The 13,784-nt window shown below is 47.5% G+C and overlaps 1 protein-coding gene across 2 annotated transcripts in view; it reads right to left on the bottom strand.

Annotated features, from left to right (window-relative positions):
• Positions 1 to 1,598: 1,598 nt before the first annotated feature.
• CPT1A (carnitine palmitoyltransferase 1A) overlaps positions 1,599 to 13,784 on the bottom strand; it is a 65,084-nt gene continuing 52,898 nt past the window's right edge. For both annotated transcript variants that reach the window (XM_057552281.1, XM_057552282.1), the window contains exons 15-19: positions 8,813 to 8,947; positions 7,137 to 7,289; positions 6,292 to 6,405; positions 5,953 to 6,045; positions 1,599 to 3,811 (exon numbers count right to left, since the gene is read on the bottom strand). In XM_057552281.1, the coding sequence (XP_057408264.1) occupies positions 3,725 to 3,811; positions 5,953 to 6,045; positions 6,292 to 6,405; positions 7,137 to 7,289; positions 8,813 to 8,947 (582 nt within the window). In that variant the 3' untranslated portion in view covers positions 1,599 to 3,724. The remainder of the gene's footprint in view (positions 3,812 to 5,952; positions 6,046 to 6,291; positions 6,406 to 7,136; positions 7,290 to 8,812; positions 8,948 to 13,784) is intronic.

The raw sequence follows: 13,784 nt of genomic DNA, 5'->3' as shown, positions 1-13,784 counted from the left end.
ATGCATTCAGTAGTGATATGCATTCATACTTCAAATTTTGAATTTTGCTCTTTTCCCAAGCTAGGGATAGGTATGCTCCCTTCTAGTGATGCTGGGCAGCTCTCAGACATGCAATCACAAGGCTAAACAACTGATACATTTACAACCATTCTGTTTTTCACTTTCAGGACAGTATCAATAAATTCCATGAGATAGTCAACACATTATTATAAAATAAGCTTTGTGTTAGATGATTTTGCCCAACTGTAGGCTAATGTTAGTATTCTGAGCACGTTTAAGGTAGGCTAGGCTAAGCTATGATGTTTGGTAGGGTAGGTTTATTAGATGCATTTTTGACTTACTGTGGGTTTATCAGGACTTAACCCCATCGTAAGTCGATGAAGACCTGTATAGTACATAAACCCTCCTACCGAAATAAATATTACAGATAAAGCTGAAGTTCCCTTGGGTTCCATACCATCCACAATCACACTGCCTTTCAAAGAGGGAATCCCTGTGAAGTCTGCTGTGTATCTTTTCAGCCCTTTCTCTGGAGATCAACATACACATGTGCATGTGGATCTCCTTACTCTTAATTTTATGGCTGGAAAAGCCACATCTCTTTGAACTCAGCTGAGTTTGGGGGCAGGCCTGAGAATGCAACTCAGGCTTCCCAAACTGTAGCCAATATAAACTGAAGAACCCAAGTGAAAAACCGTGAAGAGCTTGAATAGCCTGAGAAGCACATCAACCCCCAGGCCGTACCATTCACTCCTTCACACATCAGACATTTCTAGTGAGCAGTCCCCGTGGGTCAGGCGTGCATGGCCATCTGTGTGAGTCACCATGCTGGGCAGGATCAAAGGCCTGGAACCTTTGAGCACCTGCAGTTCTAGATGCTCTTCTGGCCCTGCTGGATCGGCCAAGGCCAGCTCTGTCTTGTCATTCAGGCCTCAGCTGAAACCCATTTTTTTTTTTTTTTTCGGCCACGTGGCTTGCGGGATCTTAGTTCCCTGACCAGGGATGGAACACGGGCCCCCTGCAGAGGAAGCGAAGAGTCCTAACCACTGGATTGCCAGGGAATTCCCCCAAACCCATTTCGAAAGCAGCCTCCTTCCCGAGCCAGCTACTCTTCCCCACCCCCCCCACCCCCCCCACACAAGTGCCTAGGAACCCTTAAGATCCTTTGAGAGGTTTCCTTGGTTCTCAACCTCCTCCCAATGAAATTTGATCTCCACGACAGCCAGAACCTTTTGGGGTCCCCGCTGTATTCCCAGTGCCTAGAACAGAGCTAAGCATACAGTAGGTGTTCAATAAGAACTGTGGAGAAAACAGAATTCATGTATTTAACAGGTATTTATTGAGCACCTACTATATGTCAGGCACTGTTCTAAGCCCTGGGGCAAGGGTGAGGATGCACAAATGAACACAGCAAAATCCACAGCCCTTCTTAGCAGCTACCCTTCTCCGTCAGGTGTGTGAATCGAGCGAGGTCCACTCTGCCCAACCCAAGGCCTTTTCTGCATATCTTGGTTGGTCACCTTTGTCCCAAGTGCCTGAGCCTGGTACTTGACCTATAGCCCCCTTATCAGTATAACAAAAGAGACAGAAAGCAATACTGTGGTAGACTGGGATTAATGTTTTTATTAATGATAACATTCATACTGCATTTCTAAGATTTATCCAAAAGAGCGTATTGTATTTACAGGCAATGGCCAATTCAAGATAACAAATTCAGACCACAGCTCCGTTAAGACTATGGCTTATTCCAAATTCAATTAAATACATCATACTCCTACCTCCTGCTTTCAACATGTACAGTAAAACCCCACTCTTCCTCCTTTTAGGGAATATAAAATTGCATTGATAACTGCATGGATTAGCAGTGATTACATTTGAAACACTTAAAACCTGAGAGACAAGCCCAAATAAGTCTGAGTGCTAACACATCTGTGCTCGAATTCACCCGTGAATCATAATACAGACTGGTCAGTGGTCAACAGTGTATGATTTCAGTGGCCCTGGCTTCGACTGGAAGCCACACCTCGCTGAGGCAGAGGGGCTGTACCCCTCATGCCTCCTTGACTACATAACACAGATGAACAGGGCCTTTTGTTGCTCTGGTGGTCAGATGTCCCTTTTTGCTTTTTTTTGTCTGTTCTCATTTCTGCTTGCTTTTAAAAGAAAAAAAGTCTTTGGCCCATTTAGGTGGGGTTTTTACATCACAACATGTACAGGAATAAAATATGCACGTGCTCTGCAGCAAGCGCCTTCCTCTTGCTCCAAGGGTTCGGCCTCGTCACCGTATCACTGGAGTTCAGAACTCTTAGAGAGGCGAGCCCCACCAGAACATAGTGGTCAGAAAAATAAATACATGATTTTAACAGATGGGCAGCTAAGCTTGTCATTACAGCCCAGAGGCAGTGGGTATTATTTCATGCCACGATCCATTCTTTTTACATTAAATACTGAAGACGATTCAGCGCCTCGTCGCTTTTTGGTCAATCACTCGATCAAGGCACTCCCATCCGAAGGGTAGGCTGTGTTAAACCCAGCACCTGTCACCTGCAACATTCTAGGAGGTCACCGATAACCCATCTCCCTCCGTCTCCCTGGAAACGGGAGTGGGTCTCCTCTCTCACCAGATGGGACGCCCAACCCTGACCACCCTGAGGTTTGCTTTTCTCAAGTTTTGTTCCTTCCTCAGTGGCAAATGTCATGTTCTCCCTGCCGCCACTTTGGGTAAGCAGGAATCCTGAGGCACCTAGGATGTTTGATTTTTCAGTGAGTGCTCCAGACACATAATCTTCAACCATCACATCCCCTGCTCCCCATTTCTGAGGCACGCCCACGTCTTCTTTTGCAGCTTAACGAGGAAGCTTAAGGAAGGCAGTCGGATGGGGGAATGCAGCACAGCTGCCCTCGTAAGGGAACTGGTCCTTCTGGGATGCAGGGACACCACAGTAAAATGCCTACATAGGGTTATCCACCCAGTAAGTTGAGAAGGAGTTAGACACCCACAATTCCACCTAAAGACTTTACGACATAAATCTCTCGTGTGGTCTCCCTTACATTTAGGGCCTTCCGTTTTTAAGGCACTGGGTTTTGAAGACTTGCAAGGTCAGGAAAACTAAAGATGAGACATACTACATGCTTCAAACATGGAGAGGCAAATGCAGACGACCAAACTAGACAGTGACAGAGTTACCACAGGGACAGAATGGGTTCCAAAAGCACAGCTTTTCTTGGTTAGTGCATTGCATGTGCATTGGCTATTAACTGCTAACATTTGCAGCTTAAACAATGCTTTTCTCTCGGAAGGAAACAAATGTTTACATCGCTCTGATAAAATTAAATGCCCGTAAGTACCAAGTGTCCGGTGGCCACCGAGGAAGCGTGCCGGGTCGGTCATTTCCAACGAGTATGAAGTCACAGCCCCACTCATTCCATAAATCGCTCAATGACAGTTTCATCCCTTAAGAAACATAAGGCGATGGGAAGACCTTAGGGGGGACTTTATCCAATGTCCCCCAGGTTAGGACCTGCTTGGAAGGAGTAGGGTTATACTTCATGGGGTGGAGCCTGCCATCTAGAAAAGCAAAAACACCAAACCCTCGAAGGAAAGGAAACGTCTGAGTCTTTTAGAGCAAATTTTCATCCTGAACTACAATCAGGGTTCACAGCTATCTTTCATTTGGTTTTTCATCGGAAGAGCTCATTTTCCTTCCCGGCAGTGCTAAGGGATTTACTTTTTGGAATTGGAGCTGAGCCCGAACAAACTCACGATGTCAATCATTGCTTGTTTCAGGTTCTTCCCGAAGCGATGAGAATCCTTTCATTTAAAAACAAAAAACAGAAACAGGTTACAACGTGGAAATTCTCACATTTCAAGCCTTTTCACTTGTAATCTGCCTCGAAGAACTAACATTCCTTTTTGCCAATTCTCTAAGCTTTGACTTAGTCGCTTAATCATTAAGTTAGAGCGTCTGGAGAGATGTTAAGGGTTAACAAAGATAGCATACATGTTTGTGTGGGTGTGTGTTTTCTTCTTTTGCATGATAGGTTATTACAAGACACTGAATATAGTTCCCTGTGCTATACAGTACGACTTGGTTGCCTACCTATTTTATATATAGTAGTGTATATTTGTTTTGTTTTGTTTTTGAAAACTAAGGTGCTTTATTTCTTTGTAAAAACAACTTATCAAGAGTAGTTTGGGCTTCCCTGGTGGCGCAGTGGTTGAGAATCTGCCTGCTAATGCAGGGGACACGGGTTCGAGCCCTGGTCTGGGAAGATCCCACATGCCACGGAGCAGCTGGGCCCGTGAGCCACAATTACTGAGCCTGCGCGTCTGGAGCCTGTGCTCCGCAACAAGAGAGGCCGCCATAGTGAGAGGCCCGCGCACCGCGATGAAAAGTGGCCCCCACTTGCCACAACTAGAGAAAGCCCTCACACAGAAATGAAGACCAACACAGCCATAAATAAATAAATAAATAATTTAAATTTAAAAAAAAAAAAGAGTAGTTTGAACAGTACTTTTCTTATTCTTGTCATATAACTTATTGTATGGAGCAAACATCGTTTCCATGCCTCAGCTAATTGTCACACAGCTTTTGAAGTTTCCATTAGCTTCCAACACTTTATCTTTTGCAGTGAAATAACTCTGTTTGTTTTTTTCATTTAATTTTTATTTCATATTATAGTTGATTTACAATGTTGTGTTAGTTTCAGGTGTACAGCAAAGTGAATCAGTTATACATATATGTATATCCATTCTTTTTCAGATTCTTTTCCCATACAGGTTATTACAGAATATTGAGTAGAGTTCCTTGTGCTATACAGTAGGTCCTTATTGACCATCTACTTTATATATAGTAATGTGTATCTGCTAATCCCAAACTCCTAACTTATCCCTCCCCACCCTCTTTTCCCTTTGGTAACCATAAGTTTGTTTTCTATGTCTGTGACTCTATTTCCGTTTTGTAAATAAGTTCATTTTTATCATTTTTTTAGATTCTACATAAAAGTGATTGCATGTGATATTTATCTTTCTCTGTCTGACTTACTTCACTTAGTATGATAATCCCTAGGTCCAACCATGTTGCTGCAAATGGCATTACTTCATTCTTTTTTATGGCAGAGCAATATTCCACTGTGTGTGTGTATACACACACACACACACACACACACACACTACATCTTCTTTATCCATTCATCTCTTGATGGATATTCAGGTTGCTTCCATGTCTTAGCTATTGTAAATAGTGCTGCTGTGAACATCGGGGTGCGTGTTATCTTTTTGAATTAAGAGTTTTCTTTGGATATATGTCCAGGAGTGGGATTGCAGGATAATACGGTAGCTCTATTTCTAGTTTCTTAAGGAACCTCCATACTGTTTTCCACAGTGGCTGCACCAATTTACATTCTGTGTGGGTGTGGTTTCCCCTAATCCAAGGCTTCCCCTAATGTCAATGCGTTACATAAAACACAATAAGCACGTGAATTCCAATCTTCTCTGTTAAAGGTGAACCTGGCATTGCCTGTCAGGCTATGTACAATGTGGAAAGGAGAGAATATAAATAAGGATTAAATGTACCATGCTAGGAAGGTGGTCACAGGTTCCATCCACAGAGAACACTGCAGACCCCTGCTTCAATGTGTATGTGTATTTCTTACCACGTGCACACGAATCTTAATCCACCCTCCAACGTTACAGACAGTCTGGAAGCTGTAGAAGCACTCCAACATTACGATTTAAAACCACTGCGACCAGCAAAGATACACACACTTTCAACCAAATAAGATCGATCCCTTTAAAACTATTAAAAGACTTTCAAAATCCGTTTTGAAAATGTCCCAACCAAGTAAGAGTATATAACTGAATTGAAATTTTCTGTCAAATCAAGGACGTGCTCAAAAGAAAACAGTGAAAAACCCCATCTTTAGAAGAGAGAACTTTTGTTTTGTACTTACTGTCTCAGGGCAGGAGAACTTGGAAGAAATGTGGAAACTGATGAGCTTCTCACCCACGAGAATGTACGACACCCCATAGCCGTCGTCAGCAACCTACGGAAAAGCAGGTTTAAATGGATCCGTGGGGGCACTTCCCTGGCGGTCCAGTGGTTGAGACCCCGTGCTTCCACTGCTGGGGACACGGGTTCCATCCCTGGCCAGGGAACTAAGATACTGCATGCCGCAGGGCACAGCCAATCCATCAATAGAACCCTGGGCAGTGAGGCCACGGGCAAAGGGAATTTCTGACATTTTCACTATGAGACTGCCATCAATATCTGCAGACGCTTGGCAGCTTACCGGTCCAAAGCCGCCTCCGCTTGACACATACTCTGGATTCCTTTCCAAATTGAACAGTTCCACCTGCTGCTGAGGGGTCTGGCTGGTGGATAATCTCCAAGGCTCGGATAGCACCTGTGGAGTAAAACAAGGAAATGTTCCAACAACACTTCCCAATTCCATCCTCTTCTGTCCCCGAGGAGCCCGGGTGGAAGACAAGAAGGGGCTTGCTCGGTGTTTGGACTGTTTCAGACACCAGAGGCCTGTGTTCCTGAAGGCCTTGCCGGCTTGAGGCAGGAGGTCTGTGGAGAGGGATGGAGCAGGTGAGGACACGTGGACTGCAGGGGCCAACACCGGCTGATGGGGTCTTAAGGCAGAAAAGGTGGCAGATACGTGGAGTAAGATTCGGAACGGGGGCAGTGGTGTGCTGGAGCTGACTGGTACCAGCTCCCCTGAGCTGGCTGCCAAATTTCCGGAATTTTCCAAGCTGCTTGTTAAACACAGCCATTATTAAAAAATTAAATTTTATTGGGACTTCCTTGGCGGTCCGGTGGTTAAGACTCCATGCTTCCACTGCAGGGGGCATGGGTTCGATCCCTGGTCGGGGAACTGAGAGCTCGCATGCCGCGTGGCACGGCCGAAAAAAAAGAAAAAAACACTCAGAGCTCATCACCTGCTAATTATTTTAGTACAAGCCATGGCATTCCAGGGGTTGAAGAAATGCGGCTCCAATTTTCCATGGTGAGGACAGGTGAGCCCCGAGACCCACCTGTGAGGCCGGTTCCGATTGGCAAAGCTGTACTACTGATCTACTAAGTTTTGGTTTAGCCAAGAAAGCTGAGCGGGCTGCCCCAGAAGTGACTCACCTCCTTCAGGAAAGGGGAGTCAACAGCGAGGTATTTGGACACCACGTAGAGGCAGAAGAGATGGCGGTCGATCCCGGAGCCGGTCATCGCCAGGCGGCACAGGTGCTGATGCTTCTTGGCCGCAATCTTGAATAACTTGAGCCTCTGTTCAACCTAAAATAACAAAAGACGGGGACTTTCAAGTCATGCATCACCGGCTAAGCTCCAGGATGAGGCTCACGGCCCTTCTCTCCAGCAGTCCGACAGGGTGCTGAGAAAGCAGGTCACGGGTGGCGGTGCGGGTGTTGGGGGGGGTGGTCTCTGGGTGGTTGTCAAGGCGACCTGACCAGAAACCCCCCTGGCCGACTGCCGCTTCCGCAGATTCGCTGCGAACGGGGTGGCGTGGAGGCTGCAGGGGGACAAGTTGTTGGAGAGGCAGTTTCGGGGTCCTGTGTGCAGCCCACTGGGCGTCATTCCACCTTTTATACAAATGAGACCACCAAGCAGGTAGGAAAGCTCCAGCTTCCAAGTCTCATCAGGTGGAAATGACACTCTGTCCCTCTCAGCGGGCTGCGATTGTTCCTGCGGGTCATAAATAACCCTCCAAAGTGGTCTGGAAGCTCTACTAAAACAGCGCTTCTGGGTCTTCAGGTTGGACCCAAAAAGCCTGCTTCAGCTTCCTTTGGGCCCTGTTCAGTCAATCACAAGAACAAGGTAACACAGCACCCTTCCGTGGATGTGGAGGCCCATCCGGGCTTTAGCCCACCCACCCCAGGACTGGTCCTCAAGGCTGATTCTGAAGGCAGCTAATGACAGATCAGAGCAATCTGTCACAAGACCTACTGAGCTCTTCCCACAAAATCGAAAGCCTTTCCAGAACGGAGGTTCCTCCAGAGCAGAGCAAGAGCCCTGGGCCATGTCTCCTCGGGGGTCAGCAGGCACCTGCACTCCGGGTCAGGCAGAACTGGCCGTGGATGGGCCTCAGCCCCTAACTAGGTGTGCGGCCCAGCAGTTTGCCGAATTCATCTAAGTCTCTGTTCCTTTATCTACAAGAATGAACTGATGATACTTCGTGGGCCACCGCTAGGATTGTCAAAGGCAACGTACAGAAAACCTGGAGCCCCGAGCCTGCTCAAGGAGCTTCAGCATGGGCAGCGGGCTTCAGGAACCCCAGGCAGAAGGATCCTGTGATCGTCACCGTTTTCCCACCCAGACGCCGACCACTTGCACTGTCTCGCAGCATCTCCCTGCCACTCCTTTATTCACTGGCTGTGTACTGCTCTGATTTAAAGACTCTTAGGAAGTATAATCTGATTTATAGAAGTTACAGAAGGACAGAAGATTGATGCAAACATGAACCTTTGTGTCTGTCCTGACGGTTACTTTTTCTTTTTTTTAATTTTCTTTTTTTTTTTTTGCCACACCACGAGGCATGCAGGATCTTAGCTCCCCGACCATGGGTTGAACCCGCACCCCCTGCAGTGGAAGCATGAAGCCCTAACCACTGGACCACCAGGGAAGACCCCGACGGTCACCTTTTAATACTTTCCGTCCCTTCGAGGGTGAAGGAAAGGAGATACTGGATACGGACCTGCTGGAGAAAGTATGCATGGGATTTAATCAGGGAAGGCTGCATGTCAACCTCAGGGGCTGTTCTGTGAAAAGCACTGACCTGCTCCCGGCCGGGCAGCACCTACCGTCTGCGTGGGGTCCACCATGGCCAGCACAAAGTTGCACGACTCAGTGGTGCAGGAACGCACGGTCTCCGTCCTGCCCTCTCGGAAGAGCCGGGTCATGGAGGCCTCGTAGGTGAGGGAAAATTTGCCCATGTCCTGGGAAAGGAAAAATATTTTAACACAAGGCAGGGCATGTTGACGAACTAAAGCATAAGAGGGCATCGCTTAAGGTCAGCCGGGAAACGCACACTTCATCGTCAGCTGCAGTTTTTAGTCATCGTCAATTTTTACTTGGGCTTATGCAGCAGGCAGGTGGAAACGTCATTAGCTTTGCAAAGGAAGAGGGGGTCCAGGTTTCTGTCTCCAAATGCAACTGGAGCCATGACCCGATTTCCTGAGTTTCACACACCTGCCCGAGTGCAGACGTGGCTATGGAGGGATACAGGACAGGACCAGGAGATCGGCATGCAGGAGTAGGAAATTATTTAACTTTAGGAGAGGGGACCGGTTGGGAATGTCCTCCTCCAGGAAGCAGGAAGTGGGTGAGTGGCCAGCGCCTGCAGCACACAGCCCCCCGCCCCCCAGTAGACAGGAGGGAGAGAAAGCAGGAGGGAACAGCTGTGTGGGAGCTGGCAGAGGTGGTGGGGAGCAGACGGGAGGTCTCTTTAGAATGTTCGCATTTTCTCGGTGAAATAAGTTCACCTACTGAGAGTGAGGATGGGGAGGCGGCACTGGAGTCAGAAAGGGGGTGTGAAACAGGCTCTGAGGGCACAGGGAGTGGGTGGTCTGGGGCCATCAGAGTCAGGGCTCATGAATTAAGGAAGAGGAGACAGCGATTTGGGGTTTTTCTCCGGCCATGCAGGACCAAAGCAGGTAGACACCTGGACTGCGCTGGGGATGGGTCTGCTGTGCTTGGGGCCCCAGGGCCGAGGTCGGGGTGATGGTGACAGGCTGTGGAATCCAAGTCCGGAGAGGAAAAGAGGGAGGCAAGATGGGCAGAGGGAAGGGCAGGGTGAAGGTCCTGATGGGGTCCAGGAACGCTGGTGTCAGGGAGCAGAGGGGAGACGGGAGGTCCCCCTCTGCTCCCATGGCTTGTACTAAAATAATTAGCAGGTGATGAGCTCTGAGTGTGTTTTTCTTTTTTTTCGGCCGTGCCACATGGCATGCAAGAGATGCCTGTGGCTGGGACCCTGCAGGTGATGTGCAGATGGTACAGCAGGTGATGCATGAGAGCTGGGCCAGGTCCACGGGAGCTCGGGGCAGCCCAGCACCCGTGCCATGGGAGGAAACCATCTGCAAACCACCTGCTCGAAGACGACCAGGTTCCCCCACATGGGCGGGGAAGTGCTGAGCGGCAGTTTGTAGACCCAGATGATTCCTGACCAGACGACATCCCTCTGGGCATTTGGGTCCTGGCGGCCCCAGGGTGACAGGGGACACCCTGCAATAGGCCGATACTGTTAAGTAAATTCAGAAGCGGTCAAGGCTGAACCTCTGGTGTGTGAGCCAGACCCGTGAGTAGCCTTGCAGGGCTCTTCCCCCCACCCCCAAGGCTGGTAGGGTTGACTTAACATTGGCTGTTCCCGCCATCCTGCACGTACAGGGATGAAGCCAGCCGGCCATGGGGTCTGAGTGCCATCCCAGCCTCTGGTGGCCCCCAGCGCCCAGCACAAAGACCCACCAGCTCACAACACTCGTCCTGTAATACACCGGTTATTAAATTTCCCTTGGATGGGGTCCTAGAGGTTCTAACTCCTCATTCTGTCCTACGGTCAGCAGGGGGTCCCAGGTCATTTACCAGATATGCCTTTGGGAGAACTCCCTACAGGAGGGGAGCTTACTATGGGGGTGCTTTCCAAGGGGCTCATCATGAAACACTGGGGAGCACGGAGGGAAGGAGGGGACAAGGAAAAAGTATAAATGTGGTATTTTAGTCATTTAATACAGGTTAACTTGGGATAGATGATGCAATGATTTATTTGAAGTCAACTTTCCAACATCAAACTTTAACTGTATAAGTGGTCAGCGCAATCATGCATTACACCCACAATTTTAAAAAATGGCCATCTCAAACCTCGTGGCCAATGCACTGAATATTAGTGTGCTCAGACCCCTCACAGAGCCAAGCCGGGTTATGCCTGCAGCCCACTTAACCTGCTGCCACCAGCCTCCACAATGAGCCCTGTCCCCGACAGAGCTGGCCTTCAACCAAGCGTGCAGGAAAGAACCTTTGAACAGATGAATCTGATTTCCACTATTAACAGATCACTTCAATCGATCATTTTCAATAGACTGAGTGCCATGTGAAGAATTGGTGTGCGCGGAGGGAACAAGAAGGACGTTCTGGTTGTTTCTAGCTGGAGCGCAAAGAGTAAATATGAGCCCTTAGGTTATTAAAACAAATAATCCTTAACTTTGAAAGAGTAACTTGATTTAAGAGTCACTGTAATACATGTTTACACAAAAAATTAAAACATAGAAAAATATAAGAAAATGAAGATCAATCTTCAGAGCACTGCCTGCCAATATTTTCCATCTCTCCTTTCCAGACTTTGTGTAGAATAAAGTGAGAGTCAGGAAACGTTTTCTGTAAAATGCAGGTGGTAAATATCATCGTCCTGGTGGGCCAGGTGGTCTCTGCTGCAACTTTTAAGCTCCACCACCGTAGCTCAAAACAGCCACGGACAATATGGCAAAAAGTGGGTGTGACCACATGCCAATAAACTTAATCTCTGCTCTCTGAAATTTCATTTGATTTTCACCTATCACAAAATAGTCTTAATTTTTTTCATCTATTAAAACTGTAAGACCAGGGACTTCCCTGGTGGCGCGGTTGTTAAGAATCCGCCTGCCAATGCAGGGGACACGGGTTCGAGCCCTGGTCTGGGAAGATCCCACACGCCACGGAGCAACTAAGCCTGTGCACCATAACTACTGAAGCCCACGCGCCTAGAGCCCGCGAGCCACAACTACTGAGCCTGCGTGCCACAACTACTGAAGCCTGCACACCTAGAGCCCGTGCTCCGCAACAAGAGAAGCCACCGCATTGAGAAGCCCGTGCACCGCAAGAAAGAGTAGCCCCCGCTCGCCGCTACTAGAGAAAGCCTGCGCGCAGCAACGAAGACCCAACGCAGCCAAAAAAAACAACAAAGAAAGTAAGACCATTCTCCACTCAAGGGCCATGTGAACTAGCTGAAGGGCCCCTGTGGTCTGTGGGCCAGAGTTTGCAGATCACTTGTAAACAATGATTAACATCTTGTTTTATGACTAAGTTTTTTCACAGAATACACCACAGATATCACTTAATGGTTACATAATATTCCATGTACAAAAATGCCATAGTCTAACAAATTTCACTTTGAGAACCTTTTAGATTGCTTCAAATTCTTACAGAGGGGCAAGCTTAAACTCATCTTTGTCAACCTGTCCTTTCACTGAATACAATTCTCAAAGTGGAATTTGCTGGGCAAACGGGTGTGCCTTCCCAGTGATTCTTCAGGCTGTGTGCACCCCACAGATGACCATTCCCAACTGCTGAGTTTGAACACCCCTTTCTCAGGCCACCCTTCCAAACATAGAATGTAGAAAAGCTCTTTGCAAACTGCACAGGCAAAAACTCAGTCTTATTTAAGCTGCACTTACTAGATTCCTAGTAAGATTAAACTCTTGCTGTACATTCACTGACTGTTTGTTGGTATTTCTCTTCTCTTGTGAACCACCAATTTCTGCTCTGACTCCATGTTTTTCTATTGGGCGGTTTATTTTCCCGAAATGGAACCATCTAGCCAGTTTTTCCAACTTCACTGATGACTCAAGTCATTCCTTCCCATCAATGTTAAATGAATCGCTATATGATTTCACAGAACTATTCTAGCACCAAAACTACACCGTATTAATTACTATAAGCTTCTGATTTCTGTATTTTTGGCTTTGAAAGAACAAGTCGCCACCTCACCCTGCCCCGTCTCCACCTGACCACTTTTCCTTTTCATAATATTACTGGTTATTCTCATATAAATGTTAGCCCTCCAGATGAACCTGAAGGTAAAGCGGTCAAGCTCCTTTCCTAAAATCGTCTCCGGACCTCTTACTATGTTCACACTGCACGTGTGAACCGGGAACATCCATCTCCACGGTGACGAGTCTTTCTATCCAAAATCACAGCCTTCTCTCCCTTTCCAAGAGTCCATCCCTTCTCGACAGCTCTGGGCCTTCCTTCCCAAAGGTCCCGTCTGCTTTATAAACAGACGCCTGGGCAGTCCAGTGGTTAGGACTCCACGCTTTCACTGCCTAGGGCCCGGGTTCAATCCCTGGTCGGGGAACTAAGATCCCACAAGCCACGTGGCACGGCACGCATGCCTGCATGAAGGAACAAAGAAAGAAAGAAACACCTGGGGTCCCAGATTTTTGCTTCCAGTTTGCATCACATTTTCCTACTATGTTTTCTGCTTGGCTATTATGGCTGTACGAGGAAGATGCTGGTCTTTGTATAATTCTGCACCGGGCCTCCTTCCCTAGCACGCTTCTTAACCGTAAAAGCTTTTCCGCCCGCTCCATCTTCTGAGCAGATGTGCAAATATTCCTCCTGCCCCGTGATCCTGTCGGCTGCACTTGCTGTACTTCATGGAAAGCTGTCTGGGAACAGCTTCCTGGAGCCTCTTCATCCTTCTTGTTTTAATGGGGTCGCCTCCACACTTTACCTTTGAGGAATACGCTGGTGGCTGATACATGATGGGATTTACTGTGTTAAGGAAACAGCCCCTATACTAAGAGTTATCGAGACAGGATGCTACATTTTGAATGCCTCGTTAGCACCTGCCACAATGACTGGTTTCTTCTCTGATCTAGTAATATGATTTAATCTACTATCGGATTTACTAATACCAAACCGTCCTCCTGCCGCTGGTATTAACTATTGCTGGTGATTATATTTTCCCTATACTGGTAGATGCTATTTGCTCTTATTTTACTTAGAATTTTTGCATCTGCATTT

Source organism: Balaenoptera acutorostrata, chromosome 9 (genome assembly GCF_949987535.1).
Source record: "Balaenoptera acutorostrata chromosome 9, mBalAcu1.1, whole genome shotgun sequence".
NCBI classification, from domain to species: domain Eukaryota; kingdom Metazoa; phylum Chordata; class Mammalia; order Artiodactyla; family Balaenopteridae; genus Balaenoptera; species Balaenoptera acutorostrata.
The sequence above is the reverse complement of the archived record's forward strand: the minus strand, read 5'-3'. Positions and strand labels throughout refer to the sequence as shown.